At 36.3% G+C, this 15,572-nt stretch overlaps 1 protein-coding gene across 1 annotated transcript in view; it reads right to left on the bottom strand.

Annotated features, from left to right (window-relative positions):
- Positions 1-15,572, bottom strand: part of POLN (DNA polymerase nu) — a 103,984-nt gene that overhangs the window by 77,504 nt on the left and 10,908 nt on the right. The window contains exons 6-12 of the mRNA XM_019473678.1: positions 14,807-14,919; positions 11,537-11,694; positions 4,571-4,639; positions 2,996-3,056; positions 2,722-2,786; positions 1,703-1,786; positions 982-1,071 (exon numbers count right to left, since the gene is read on the bottom strand). Of these exons, the coding sequence (XP_019329223.1) occupies positions 982-1,071; positions 1,703-1,786; positions 2,722-2,786; positions 2,996-3,056; positions 4,571-4,639; positions 11,537-11,694; positions 14,807-14,919 (640 nt within the window). The remainder of the gene's footprint in view (positions 1-981; positions 1,072-1,702; positions 1,787-2,721; positions 2,787-2,995; positions 3,057-4,570; positions 4,640-11,536; positions 11,695-14,806; positions 14,920-15,572) is intronic.

Genomic DNA, 15,572 nt, shown 5'->3' with positions numbered 1-15,572 from the left:
CAACCTAAATGATTCTATGGTTCTATGAAAAGGAAGGAGCATCCACATTTGCCTCAAGTTACCAAGAAGTCTGCTTGGTAATGACTTCATCATTTTTAGACAAGTGTTTTTGGCGGGTGTCTGCACTTGTGTGGGATCACACATGAACGTCTGCATTGCTGAAAACTATCTGCTCCAACACTAACAGAAGAAAGAACTGGAGAAGCTTCATATGTGCAATATTTATTGCACTGAATCTGAAGATACATTTGATCTCTTGTACAGGTGTATCAAAGTATCTAAACTGGTCATTATTGCTCTAAGGGAACAAGATTCTATCAAGATCCTGCAGATCTGACTCCAAATGCAGCCGCTCTTACTGAAGACAAGCATCTCCACAGAAGAAAAAAAAAAAAGCCTGAGGAAAATTCATGCACACAAGAAGTAAAACACTGGACGATACAGAGAAAGTGACAACTCCTTATTCAAATCACAGGTATCAAATAATTTCCTACAGACCTCTTTACCTAGCATGAATGAATAAGGGGCCATAAAAAGATGACAACATGGTTTTAGCCCAAATCTCCTGACGGCAAAGAGAAAGTTTGGGTTGCTATTTCCTTCACTAGCAGATTTTACATTAATGTTCTTTTCTTTTACCAGTGGTCTCTTTCACCCAACCAGTCAGTCATACTGAGCTACCAAAATCTGACCAGTAAGAAAGTCTCCTTCCTTTAAGGAAGATGGTCATACATGCATGCTGGTACTAAAGTTTTTAACCCTGGTTTATAGCTAAAGTTTAGCTTCAGTAGCTAGTTTGTTTTTCCCCATCATGGAGTGCAACTTTCATTTCTGGCATAAATAAATGAATTGTGATTAGTACAATACAACAATTAATCAAGATTGTTAGGAAAACTTTAGACAAATGGCAATTTCACTGGAATATAATTTAGAAGTTTTGCTAAATCATGCAGATGGTTTTAAAACCCCTTCCCATCTCACCACAACTTCTGAGGTGGACACAAGTCGTTGTATTTCAGTTCTGTGAACTTTCTCACACAGTGCATGCAGTTTTAACTTTTCAAATAGTACCTATAGTAAGAAAAAACACATAAGAGAAATGTTTCAGTGTTTCAAGTGCTGAAACAGAAAGGAAAATTATTTGGTGCCTGAACTTAAGTCTAGAAAACAGATTTCAAGAAAATAGAGCATACTGTAGCAAAGAGAACTAACACAGAATTGAAAACATCAAATCTTTATTTCTGAGCTATTGAAAAAGTAGTGTATTTACTAAAGTCAAATGCATAATTTATGTAAATACAATCAAATACAGATTATCCAACATTGTTATATTTCTGAAAAACTGCTATGTCCTCCATTAAAATCAGAAAGTAAGATAATTAATATCGAAGAAAAATGATTCTGAAGTTGTAAGGACAATTTTATATGCTTTATCATTCTTCTGTATCAATAACAATTTACAGTATTTACTAAAGTCAAATGCATAATTTATGTAAATACAATCAAATACAGATTATCCAACATTGTTATATTTCTGAAAAACTGCTATGTCCTCCATTAAAATCAGAAAGTAAGATAATTAATATCGAAGAAAAATGATTCTGAAGTTGTAAGGACAATTTTATATGCTTTATCATTCTTCTGTATCAATAACAAATTACAGAACTTAAAACTTACATAATAGCAGTAGTATAAATATTACCTCTCTGAGTTGACTACTGCTGGTCAAAAGGAATTGTTCTCCAGCAATTTGATGAGCTTCCTGTTCAAGCTCTTTGAGTCGCAACTATAAATTAGTACATCAGAATTATTCAGTTTATATTATTTTCTTCAATATCTGCTACTTCCTCAGTTAGCAAGTATATTGGACTTCTATTTAAAAATAGGGTATTTGATAATTTGTGATCATTGCTGGCTATCAACATTTGGTTTAGTAGATTGCTTATATACTCTTTAATCTATATTTCTAAGCTCTTTGAGTCGCAACTATAAATTAGTACATCAGAATTATTCAGTTTATATTATTTTCTTCAATATCTGCTACTTCCTCAGTTAGCAAGTATATTGGACTTCTATTTAAAAATAGGGTATTTGATAATTTGTGATCATTGCTGGCTATCAACATTTGGTTTAGTAGATTGCTTATATACTCTTTAATCTATATTTCTTCATGATCTGGGAAGGGGATTTACTGTAGTAAAAAGTACCAAAATTTGTGGGAAAATAATTTAGGTTACTGAAGACTTAGAGATCTGTGAGAAACAGAGCTATGCAAATTATTCTGGTAAATTAATAATTTGTCAGACCACTATGATTATGTAGTCAGATTTTATGCTACAAAACAGGATTCTCTTGTAGCTGGTTTTATCAATGGGGAAATGGCAAACTTAGAACTCTCAGAACACGTAAGTTGTAAAGAGTGTTTTATTTACAAAGAGAGATAAGAAGTATCTATCACTTCTCAGGAAGATGGTTACTGATAACTGTAAGGCTAATGAAGCAAATGTCTCCTTTTTGCTTGCCTAAATAAATATGGAAGTATCCTAAAATGTAAATATCATTAGTTATATTTATAATAATAAAAATACTAGCAACCACAAACTGTCATGTAAAACGTGACAAAACAAAAAGATTCCTCCTCTTTTTAATCAGTTATCCTCAGTAAAAGCAGAAAGATGATGCTATACAATTTCCAAAAGAAAAAATAAAGACAAAATTTACCCCCAGAATCTCTGATGTTTTTTTCAGTTCTTGTTTGTTCACATGTATTTTGTGTGTTTCCATCACTGTAAATACAATTATATACTGAGAACACTTACAATTCATAATTTCGATTTTACATGCTTCTTAGACTGTAAACTGGAAACGCAAACTCACACAGCTGTTATGAGGCTAAGATAAATGTTATACCTCAGAATACTAAATGTTTACTTGCGCATAGTCAGCAGCTGTGTGAAAATAGTGAAGATTCATATTTTGAACTGAACTTTCATACCTGCCAGAATTTTGATAAGTGGAAGCTCTAATGTGCAAAATAATTTCCACAAACCTTGAACCTGTAAAGCAAGATACAAATAAATTCTTCAGTATCAGCCAATTTTAATCTTAAAACATATAGTAGTGTCATTATGTGGATCTATTTTCCAGTAAGCAGTATTTCACTTTCTGTATAATCCCTATTTATATGAAAACACTGTTTGCGGAATGAAATTCTACTTAGTCTGAATTATAGAAACACTGTTTGCGGAATGAAATTCTACTTTGTCTGAATTATATCTAAATACTGTAGTCCATTATCACTTCATTTTGTACAGGAATAGTAATACATTTTGTAATAGTAATAATTTTGTACAGAAATAGTAACAAAGAAATATACACACCTTATTTTTCTAAATGGTTTATTTTTAAAGCAAGCTCCATTATAATAGGACATACAGTTATCCCTTTTTCTTTATTTACTTGAACAATTAAGCAACCATTCAGAATTCATAACTTTGTTTTCATTAGGAAGAAAATAAAAGATGATAGGATTACATACCCAATTTAGTTACAAAGAACAGGAAGCCTGTTTTTTCTCTAACCACTGAAGCAATCAGACAGTAACACTTGTCTAAAAACTCCTCCTGTAGGCTGGCTCTCAGTGTTTCTGTGCCTTTGGTATTTCTGTGCCTTTGGTATTTCCCTGTTGCCTTCCTTCACAGATTGTTTCATCATACTGCTGGACCACTTAGATATCCAGATTAATATGGCTCCATCAACTAATGGTCTAAGCCCTACACTTGCTACCATCAATTTTAAGGAAAACCACTAGGATTCTATGATGTACCTTTCACCAGAACCTAAGCGTATCCCGAAATTCTGACACTTTTCCAGGTATATGATTACAGGGAGAAAACAAACACACAGAAAAAAAAGACTAAAAGACTTCTTCAGATGCATTCTGAACTGCAATAAGGGCTAAAATGGAAGGAAATAGTACAGTTGGAAGGGACCTACAATGATTATCTAGTCCAACTGCCTGACCACTTCAGGGCTGACCAAAAGTTAAAGCATATTATTAATGGCATTGTCCAAATGCCTCTTACTGACAGGCTTAGGGCATCGACCACCTCTCTAAGAAGCCTGGCTAATACAACCTAGAGCAAAAGATATGCTAAGAGTTTTTGTACCCAAGGAATAAATAAAAAAAACCCACCTACAGTCTGTTTTAACTCTGTTAACACTTTTTAGACTGTTTCATATAGCTTTAAAATACCAAAAGAAAAGTCACAATATTCTGGACGTTTCCCATTCTTAGAATCTTCATTTAAATATTTAGTTAACTGTTGCAGAGGAAAAGTTTCTTCTAAAGATTAACCTTGAGACAAACCATTTCCTCCTCCTGGAAAAAAAGGCAATTTTGATGGACAACTTTATTTTAAGTGTTGACCACCACAGTAAACCAGTAAAGATCGAAGCCTTCTGTTTAACTTGAGTAGAGATTCTGATTTGAATGAGAAGCACACCACTCTCTTTAATTCATGGTAATACCTCCAAAGTTATATCTGAGTAATTACTTTTTATAGCTTACCTGTAAGTCATGAGCAAGATCCATCATTACATTATAAAGCTTCTCCAAGTTCACACCTAAGTTTTGATACTGATAGAAATAAATTTTTTAAAAAATCAATAGTTTTAATGCTAACAAAAATATTTAGAATACTATCTATTTTAAAAGGGATTAAACTAGATAAATATATTTTTCTGTATATCTCCTGTTATATTTAACATTTTAGTAATGTTCTTAGACCTCTGACAAACAATTCATGAACAGAGAAGTACAGATCATGAACATTCAAGATTTTACCTGTTCCTTTATTTACATTTTGCACAGACTGAGTATGGAGAAATAGTATCACTACGCTGCCTTTGACATTGAAGTGAGAATTCTATTACTACTTGTAAAATGAGGAAAAATTCCTTGCAATTTTCTTTCTCCTATCAGTACTGCCGCTCTTTTCTGCCTGAACTATTCACTTCCTTCCCTTCTGTTCCAGAAGCGTTCTGCACAGAGCCATGCCACCTCATTCAGTTGGCTAGAAGACCATTTTGAAATGCATACAGACACTGAGAATATGATCATTAGCTCCAAGAACATGATCTCTAGAAACAAACTTAATGTCAACCTATTAAATTTGTTTATTGGGCTAATACACAAAATGTAAACAATAAAGTGCTGCTTTTCATTACTAAATTCCTGTGAGGAAAGAAGGGAATGTGAAAACGCTGCATGTAGATTTTCTTTCCTGCAGCCTGTATCTTCAGCGATGGCTGAACAATCAAAATTATGGAATAAACTTACAGCCAAGCCATTAAGTGCAAAAACACTAGCAATGTCCCATAAAATTCCTGGGCCACAAACCATAGAACCTAGGACAGCATTCCTGAGGACTAAAGTTATGTGCTTGCCTGTCTATATACTCTTCCCCAAGAATCACATACTGGTCTGTGTTGGAGGCAGGAAAATAGGTTACATGGAGTTAAGTATGACATGTTATGATAGTTTTTTATGTAAAACAGTGAAATTAAACTAAGGGTTATTTGTGTAAAAGGAGGTATTTACTCTGTGTTGATAAATACTTCTGAGGATATAGCTGAAGTATTGGGGCAACTTGGCCACAATACTTTCAGACAGACATTAAGAAATGTCAGATAGGCTAAAGAAGAGAACCAAAGATAATAGTAAGTTTAGAAAACATGACCTACAGAGAAAGATATTAATCAGGTTTATTTAGTTTAGAAGAATAAGTTGAAGGAGGTGAACATAACAGTTTTTATAAAGAGAATCATATATAAATTATTTTCACGTACAGTAGGTGTAGAACAATTGGTTTAACAGAACCTGCTTAATCTGCAGACTACAAAATTTTTTTCATGAAGTTAGACTATCATCTCTAAGGGACAGTCCAGGTTTTGATTGCTTCAAAAATATTTTTAACATTTTCTTGTTTATCTCTAGATTGCAGACTTCATTGCTAACCACATAAAAAAATAAATTTATCAGTTTTTAACCCCATCTCCTCCTAGTTTCATCAAATGACTCACAGTTATAGTACTGCAGGATTTGCTGAATAGTACCACTGCATTCACTTTATCCACTACCTTCATAATAATTTAGAAAACTGCTAGTATAGTGCCCTTCAGTCTTTCCGTCTCCATCTTAAATAACCACAATTTTTTCCACATCCTCCTTATAAAGCAGCTGTTCGATCCTCTGACCTTTCAGAAGCCCACTGTGCCTTTATTGAGGCAGAGACCAAAACTGCAGTCTTCAAGACGTGGGTGCACCAAGGTTTTCTATGGCAAAAAAATCATGTCCCTTTTCTTGTTCTCAATACTTTTCCTTATATTTTGTTGGCTTTTTGGCTGGTGCTACACATTGAACCAACATAAAACTGGCAACACTGATTCCAAGATCTCTTTGTAAATTGAAACTACTCTGCATGCATTACTTTCAATTTGTGCTCGCTCAATTTAGTGAGATCCTGTAGAGTTCCATACCCTGAGCTCAGCATCTGACTATCCAAAAAGGTAGATGTGAGATTCATCTGACATAAGGCATTATTCTATTAAGGGCAATTAAGACTTCTAAGAAAGATTCTAGTATAGTTCTGGTTTTATATAATAAATGGGAAGGGAAAAAGAAGAAAAAAATCCCTGAAAGGAAAGACTGATGAGAGAAGTCTAACAAGGAAAACCTGCATTAAACCCCATAAGACTATGGAATTTTGAGCAAGTACAGAAATCCAGAACGCAAGATAATTATCCCAGACACAGTGCAGTACTGATTGCAGATTCCTGTCCATGATAGTTGGGGGGGGGCAGGGAATCAATAGCAAGTAGAACTGCAGGATGCCTAATCTTACACTCACATTGTCAAGCATAAAATACTAATGTACATCACATGGAAGACTCATCCGAGCAGAAATCAATTTTGAGGCCAATAGAATCCTAACCACTTTAGAAGATAATCTGGTAACACATACTGTTTCTTCCTCAATAGCCACATTGCTAGAGATTGACCAAGATAATTTCTACTAAATTAATACACATAGGCAGGGTTGAAAATAAATTTAAAACCTGCTTCCCAAGTGAATTACATCTTTCTGTCAAGAATAGCAAAAAAGTTTAAAAAAGAATACATTGACAGGAAACGAAATGGCCATGAAAACACGTGGAAAGCTTCTCAATTGAAAAGGCACTGAGAGGCTTCCTTGGGCATCTTGTACAATCTATCTTCAGGTTTATCATTCACCCTATGTATACTTTAAAGGAATCCTAATTATTCTACGCTCACTTTATTATTTGCATTCCTATCTTGGAGCTGATGGGACACTAAGAGGGGCTCTCATGCTATGAGCTGCAGAAGTCTCTTTCCTCTACAGATCTGCAGCTATTCTACAGGTTTCTTATCTTACTGCTCTCATGAAATACCTACAGCTGGGAGAAAAAAAATCTGCTCCAAAAGAAATATATTCCGCTTTCTCCACTCAAACTGAGCTAGAAAGCGTTTTCCTTACCAGAGTAAGCTCTCAGAAACTATGCTACCAAATCTGACTTTGCTGCCCATTTCAGTTTCACAATTTTTATTTGATATATTCAGAATCTTTCCTTTGGTCCTTCTGTGATGAGAAGGAAAGAAAAGGACATTTCTACTTGTTATCAGATTTACACTCTCCTCTAAGATTGCATAAAACATGAAGACAATGCTTCCATTTGAATGAAACATCCAATATTTTGTAAAGAACAAGACCAGGATTCTATCATCCAGAAGAGTATATGCAGTGTAACTAAATGTGATATCACTCTACTAAGCTGGATGTCATTAAGCTATGAATTATAGACTAAAACAGAAAGATTGCCACTGAAATTGTTTCCAAGAATATTTTCTTAAGAACAGGCCCGATGTCAGAATACTATGGTCCTCCAGGGCTTTTAATCTGTCCAGCCAGAACAGTAGTTCTTTTGAAGAAAAAGCAGGTAAGAATAATCAAAGTGGTTGGGAAATCTTCAAAATCCTTCCTAAAGGAGGGTCTATATAGTCTAAACAGATCTCCAAATTAAGGATTTTTCTAAAATAAAAAAAAAAATATTCATATCAAAATTAATGGACGGGGAGGATCTTCCTCTCTCTTCAGGGAGGTAAGGACCCTTCTGAGTTTGTGAGAAGGTATCTCTGGACACCTTTTTCCATCTGAACAGGGTCTTTTGCAGGAATTGCTCCCTGAGCTAGATGCCATTATCCCCTCCTTGTCTTCAGGATGACTCTCAGAACCTCCTGGCTGTGTTTCTAGGGAGTGAGGGTAGGCACGGACTGAGACACCAGTACATCTAAACACTTGATCCTGTGCCCTCACAGTGCAAGAGTCAGCTGTAAATCAACAGGTAAACATAATCCACCCTCCAAACAGTGTGTAAAAATCTGCCTTGTACACAAAACTCACAATTTTGGCCTACTGTTTGCAAAACAGCCCCATTATTTGGAGAAAAACAGAAGTCTGGAACCAAAGCATTACAGCAGATGCAGACTGACAAGAGCAATGCTTCATCCATTATTTGATCCAAACAGAATGCAGAAGGAATCCAAATTACTTGTTGCTGCACAAACACAACAGAACCAGAACTGACTGAAAATTAGTTTATATTAGGACAAATTATAATACATTATTGCTACAGAGGCATGCATTCTGGTACACAGCTGGGGAAGAACTACCACGGGAACTTTATCATATTGGTCCAACTAATTTTTAAGAGAAGTGCTGAGTGCAACAAGCATAGGAGACACCTATTAGTTACAAGAAGTTATGTTTCATGCTAAAAACAGAATTACCAGAGTTTTGGGGTAATCTATGCTGCAGACACATTTTCCTACCATATACCATAAAACAAAGGGGCATTAGTGTTGCAGTCATTCAGAACACGCTTAAGCCTGGACCACAGTTGTTTTTATCTTGAAATGACCATATGACTCAAGATAACAGCAGGTAAAACTAAACAGATTCTACGTAAGCTGATGTCTGTTAGTGGGAAGCATATCCCAGCAAAGTCCCAGCAGCAGAAAAGAGTTAAAATGGGGTAATCCCCAACTACGCAAGGGGGGCTATTAGTCTATACAACTTCAGCATTGTTTGTGTGGGTCATTTGTGAGTAGACAATATGAACACCTACTGTACAGGTTTCCCCTTGGCCTACAGCAGACTTGAACACTGCAAGACTGAGAAACGGTAGGCCCTTGAAGGTAGGATACAGAGGGCTCTCTTCAAAGCTGAAATATCTAGATCCGCTGGTGGTCATCCTTGTTTTATAAATCTAGTCCTATCAGTGAGGACTTCTCTCTACTCCAGACATATTAATTTAACGCCCATACTCCAGTGAAAAGCCATCAACCTGTCTCCAAGAAACCTTATCCATACCCACTGGTTCTGAAACAACCAAGCTGTCTGAAATACTATGCTTTCAGCAACAGACAGCTTACTTGATCCCATTCTGGAGGTGGAAGTAAGCCCAGTGACAGGCTTCAACTGACACCGAGATTCCTCATCAGCAAATGCAGCAATGACAAGAGCAGTATGATGTTTAGCACCTGTTTCAGCAAAGGTTTCAAGGTATATGGACTATGGCTCCTTTTACTGAGCCTTTTGGCACAGCATCAAATATACAGACAAGCAGCAAGGAGCACATATTCTATGCTAGAGAGGTGTGTGGATGACTAGTGGGCTACAGAATAAAATAGCAGTCATTCCAAGTACTACGTCAGGTGGACAAGACTAGCACAATACAGAGGGAGCTTAACTGAAGTAGTGGGGCACAAGACATGATGTATCACCTGACATGGATCCCTCTGGGAGTACGGACAACTGTCAGGAACCTACCAGTAAAGTCAGAGCAAGAAGGCTGAAGAGGTAAACCTGGCAAAGAGCCAGGATTCACAGGAAGAACCGGGACTCACTGAGCAAACAGAGAAGCCAAAAAGAAAGTGGGAGAGTCCAGGGAACAAATTAATTGCATAAGGGATGGGAGGGAGTAATCACAGGATGTTAGAGGGAGGCACTAACTGGGACTTGGGTGAACAAGTCAGCATAAAGGCACTGGAGATGGTTGGGGCAAGGAAACAAACTAGACCTGAAGTAGGGCAGGAAGGAAATAAGACTTCAACATTTAACTCAGAGCTGGGAATCAGGATGACAAAGTTGAGAAATGATAACTAAGAATAGATGTGATATATGAAGAACAAAAGACTGAGTCAAGCTAGCGAAAGACAAAAGGATGCTGACTCACAGGAGGGGACATCACATAGAAATAGCCAACAACTTCATAGCTTCTGCCTGTTTGCCTGTCCATTCCCTACACTAATAGTTTAATTCATGAAGTAGCTTCTGAACAACTGCAGTTTACAGCTAGTGTTTTAAAGTAAACAGGCTCTGGTTTTCTCAGAAATGTCTATACAGATGTGTATGTGGCAATACAACTGACCTCTGTCCGTGCTCTAAGCCCACTTGACATCTGTGGATTTGTATCCTAGAAGCCCTATAATCATGTTACAGTACTTGTGCTGAACAAGCAAGGCCTCTGAAAAGTGAAAGGTTTCAAAAAAACATCATTTAGGCTGCTGCACATCTATTTTTATCATTCAGACAACCTCTGAAGACTAATGTGTCCAGAGTAGATCACCATGGCCCAAAATATAAATACCGAAATTTTACAACATTCAGTAAATAAGTTTCAACAGACAGTAAGACATTTCTATAGTGCTGTGGGGGGAGGAGTGAACGAGCAGCTGTGTGGTGCTTAGTTGCTAGCTGGGGTTAAACCACGGCATGCTGGGAATAAATTCTCAAAAAGTTCATCATGCATTGAGAATAAAAATTCACAGATTTTTCATACACATGCTTGAAGGTTCACATTTCCCTACTGTTCCTCAGTCTATGATGAGGTGTCTTTACCAGCTGTGAAATTCAGCAAAATTGTTAATAACAATTAACTAAATACAGGCTACAAGTTTACAGGAATGAAGAGAACAAAACATTAGATATTTTGGAAAGGAAAGCTGGAAGTCAGTTTGCAGGGAGACAGAAAGAAAAAAGATCAGATTATACATTAATTAATTAATAGTTACTGAACTTTACAATTTTGAAGCAGAATTTTACAGCTGCCCCTGAAGGACATGATCCCATCTTGGTAGAATGCAGTGAACCCTTCCCTTCTCCCCTTTCTTTAAAATTAGATTTCCAACAAGTAGTATTAATATAATAATTTTCTTCCATCAGAAAAGCATTATCTTTTTTTTGCAATAATGTGCAAGCAAAAGCAATTTCTTTCATCACTTCCTTCCCCTTTTAACCCAACCACAAACAATTTAAAACAAACTACTTACTGATGCATTTCTCAGAGTGCCTGTATCTGTATTTACTGTTCCCATAGAAAAAGGCTTTTCAAAATACTTCTGTATTAAACATTCAAAAGAGGGAACTGTGTCGCTGGGGTTTATCAGCCATACTGATGCATTTCTCATAGTGCCTGTATCTGTATTTACTGTTCCCATAGAAAAAGGCTTTTCAAAATACTTCTGTATTAAACATTCAAAAGAGGGAACTGTGTCGCTGGGGTTTATCAGCCATGCTGCAATCCTTGGATCTAACACGACACTATCAGCAACTACAAAAATAAGTTATTTCTGACAATCAAAATATATAAATTACCTCCCATACTGAGAAATACCTCTGAAGTTTTGCCCATCTTTCCTGTAGACACACATCATAAATAGACAAGCATTTACACTATGAAAAAGTTAAACACTGAATTCACAGCTGTAACAGTCAATATCATGACTACATAGGAGTAAGTTCAATATTGAATATTTTTGAAGAGGGGTTTTTTGTGGGTTTGTTTTTTGGTTTGGGGGGGGTGTCCAAGTTTTAAAATGTAAGTAAACCTTTGGTTCTTAAGATTGACTGTAAAAGCCTCCCTTTTTTATCACTGAAAAATTTCAAATTGAAGTTTTTCTTGTGAGCGTCTCTCTCTGATACAGTTTTGTTGTTGCTGTTAACTTGATTGATATCCACAAAATTGCTCTTGGGGGTCAAGGGAGAGAAGATTTCCTTCCTAGCAATCAGACTTCTGAGATCTTTAATGTATATGTGAATTCACATATGGGTGCACAATGCATTGTTCCCAAAAATCAGAACCTTTTGTCCTATAGGATCATATGTGCTTACACTGCACTTTGTCATGTTCATATAGATATGTAGGATGGAGCAAGCCTAGTGCTGTTTCATTTCCCTTTTAACTAAAATCTCAACATATGTACTGTAGTACTACAAAGAGGAGAGAGAAACTAGTAACTAGAATGCTTTGTGATATATCCAAAGATAGATCTAAGTATCCCAAGTAAGTTAAAATGACAACCCACAAGTACATTTACAGAGACCTCCATGCTATGCAACCTTACAGACTCAGTTACCTGGAAGCAAACTAATGTCCATAATGCAAGTTACAGCTGCAGGACTATTCTAAAGAGAACCAGGCTTGTTCACCTCCACTGATATAACTGTTGCTGAAAAGAACTTCATGTGGCTGCTCAGCAGATGTTAGGGAATGAGACATCTTGCCCCTGAATCAGCTTGAGCTCTGCTGGAGTGGCCAGATAACCGAAGGATACTTCATCTGCATGGTCTCATAGCAGGATTTTATGTAGCTCACTATCCTTTTCTCTGAATGCAAACAGCTATTCACCTCAAAAGCTAACAGATGCTAAGGAACAGCCTCAGAAATTCTCTCAAGGATACCCTCCTGACAGTACTACTAAGAGAGTCTTTCTGTGATTGGAAGGACAGTCTTAGCCTTGGAATCGTGCAGCTCAAAGTATGTCAAACTCCGCATCCACTCCAAAACCAAACTTCGGATGTGTCCATGGGATTTCCACCACTCTTTCAGCAGGAAGTAATCCCTACAGGAATTAAATGAAACTTTGACAACTGTAACAGACAGATTTGCCATGAACTCAAATGACGCATTGTGAAGAGGCAGACTAAGCAACACAGCCTCACTGATGGGCAGAAACACTCGGCAGCTGATGGCTGTCGGAAAATGCCCAGAGGCTGCAGGAAGGCTCTTCCTAGTGACATGCTGGACATTCACAAGCTCCTGTGAAGACTGCATGAAATGAGCACTGACTTTTCTAGTAACAACTACATCTTACCAAGGATACATGGAAGAAGAGAATCCTGTTACCAAATAGTCTCTGAGATACCTCAAAGATCCTTTTCTCGTATGTCTATTTACAATGAGCACGAGACAGTCTCTAGCTGAAAAAGGATAAAGAATCAAACCCCTCAACCATCCATCCATCCCTTCCTTCCCAACTAAAATTTTCACCAAAGGTGAGGGTAGCAGTAATGAGTTATAGCCACCAATTCAGTCCTGGAAAAAGGACACCACCTTCAAGGGGAGGAGGCGGCACATATGGAACTGAGACAGAAAGCTGAAAGGAGTGAAGCAAAATTAGGGTCAAGCTGGGATGAAGTGAAGAGAAGAGTCTGTGCTGATAAAAGCATACTTTCCTCAAGATTGTGAAATGGTACTCAAGTCCTGTCCTCCTTCTGCTCCGAAACATTAGTGAATCCCAACGGCAAAGCATGCCATATTTTACTAGTCAGGGCTAAGCTATCTGTATGTATTCCACTAGTTAGTACACTAGTTTGAGAACGAGTGCAATCATTCAAGTGACTGCAGTCAATATGACATAGACACAAATTTCAGTGTTTGCTTGATTTACGATGATGGGATTTTTTACCTTAAAAAAGGCAAGGTTTTTTTGTTGGATTTGTTTTTTTTTTACCATAGCAGAAATAATGGGTGAGGAAGCATCAACTTCCAAAGTTTAAAAAAACCTAGACAAGAACTCTTTTGGATACTAGAAACTTCAGATTCAAATCCTATGCATCAGATAGGATCTAACCTAGATCTAGTATTTCCTGTGTGTACAGGTTATAAAACTGTCGCTAGTGCCAGTACCATCATGACGTTTCTTCCCCCCTATCCCATTCCCAGAGCTAAGTGTCTTTTGTGTAGATCTTCACACCAGATTCTAAATCATCACCAGTTTACTGTGATTTACTGATGAAACTTTTCAGATGCTGAACACAAGCTGAAGACTCTCCATAGAGGGAGTCCTTCCTGAAAGGTCACACTTGTTTTTGTAATTCACTCAGCAGTAATCCGATACATAGAACCAAGGGGAAAAAAAAAAATCATATTTACATCTTATATCTTCTGTTTGTAGTTGCTTTTAAATCCATACAAAAGAGTCTTATTTGTTCCTATTAAAAAAACAAGGACCCAGTCAAGTGATTCCTAATTCTGACAACTATGAGCACCTCTGGAATTTATTTTAGCCTTCCCCCTTGAGCAGAGAAAGTTTTTCTAGGGAACATGAAACTTGAAACAGTTTGACCTTTTCAGCTATAGTCAGGACTGTGTTGAGAGCTTTTGTTTCCACTGGAAGCTATCCTTAAATTATTCAATGATTTGATTCCTACTCTGAGAAGAAATACATCATCTTGACATGCCAAGCCTCTGGTCACAACCTCCCCAAGAAGGATGTTCTTTTCCATCTTACTAAAAACATGGAAATATTTTATTACTTATTTATTATTACAATATATTACTTAACCACCAATCTTGTTACTTCTACAACTAGTGATTTTAAGAGAAACATCAAAAGCACAGAGATTATAGAATTAGATCATAGATTAGATTAGATAGTTACCTTGTTTCCAGCTAATTTCATTACCATAAACTTGAAGTAGAGTCCTCAGGAAATCTTTTGCGTTGAAGCAAATAATCGGAACTTTGCAATGTAGCATTTGAAACAACACTTGCCTGCACAGAAGCAGTTCATTAACACACACTATATTGCTACTAAAATTTAGTGACTCTATTTACTTTATATATTTAATTAGCACCTAATACTAAACAGTTAAGACATTTCTTTATTCCTGTAAGAACAGAATAATGTATTTTAATATTAAATTCTCAATTCAATAATACCTGAAGCTTCATTCTATAATAAATTAAACATCCTAGCAGATATGCTTTATCATGCATTCACGAAGAAAACAAATCCTTATTTGACACTCAAAATTGAATGCAACTGGCATCCCTGTAATACTTTAATATACCCAGATAAGATCACAGAGGCTTCTGAGTTAATGTAGTATTGTCAAATCATGATTTAAAAGTTACTAGACAATCTAAATTACCATAATTGCCTAGTGTTAATATGCTATTTAAACCTAGTATGCTTCAACTTTGTCACATTTTTCCATTCCTTTTGAAAATGCCTATAGTTCCCACATCCATGCTATTTTAAATAGATTTTACCAATTATTTATATTAGTATATAGATCTTACTAATTATTTGTGTCTTTTTTTTTTATAAGCTCTATTTTAGGCAATATAGAAAAATAATATTTTTTATAGTGTTTTCGAGTTTCAAGTTTACTCAACAAGGCCAAGTGCCGGGTCCTGCATTT

The sequence above is a fragment of the Aptenodytes forsteri genome, unplaced genomic scaffold (assembly GCF_000699145.1).
Source record: "Aptenodytes forsteri isolate BGI_AS27 unplaced genomic scaffold, ASM69914v1 Scaffold88, whole genome shotgun sequence".
Classification (NCBI taxonomy): Eukaryota; Metazoa; Chordata; class Aves; order Sphenisciformes; family Spheniscidae; genus Aptenodytes; species Aptenodytes forsteri.
This window is presented reverse-complemented; position numbering and strand designations above follow the sequence as displayed.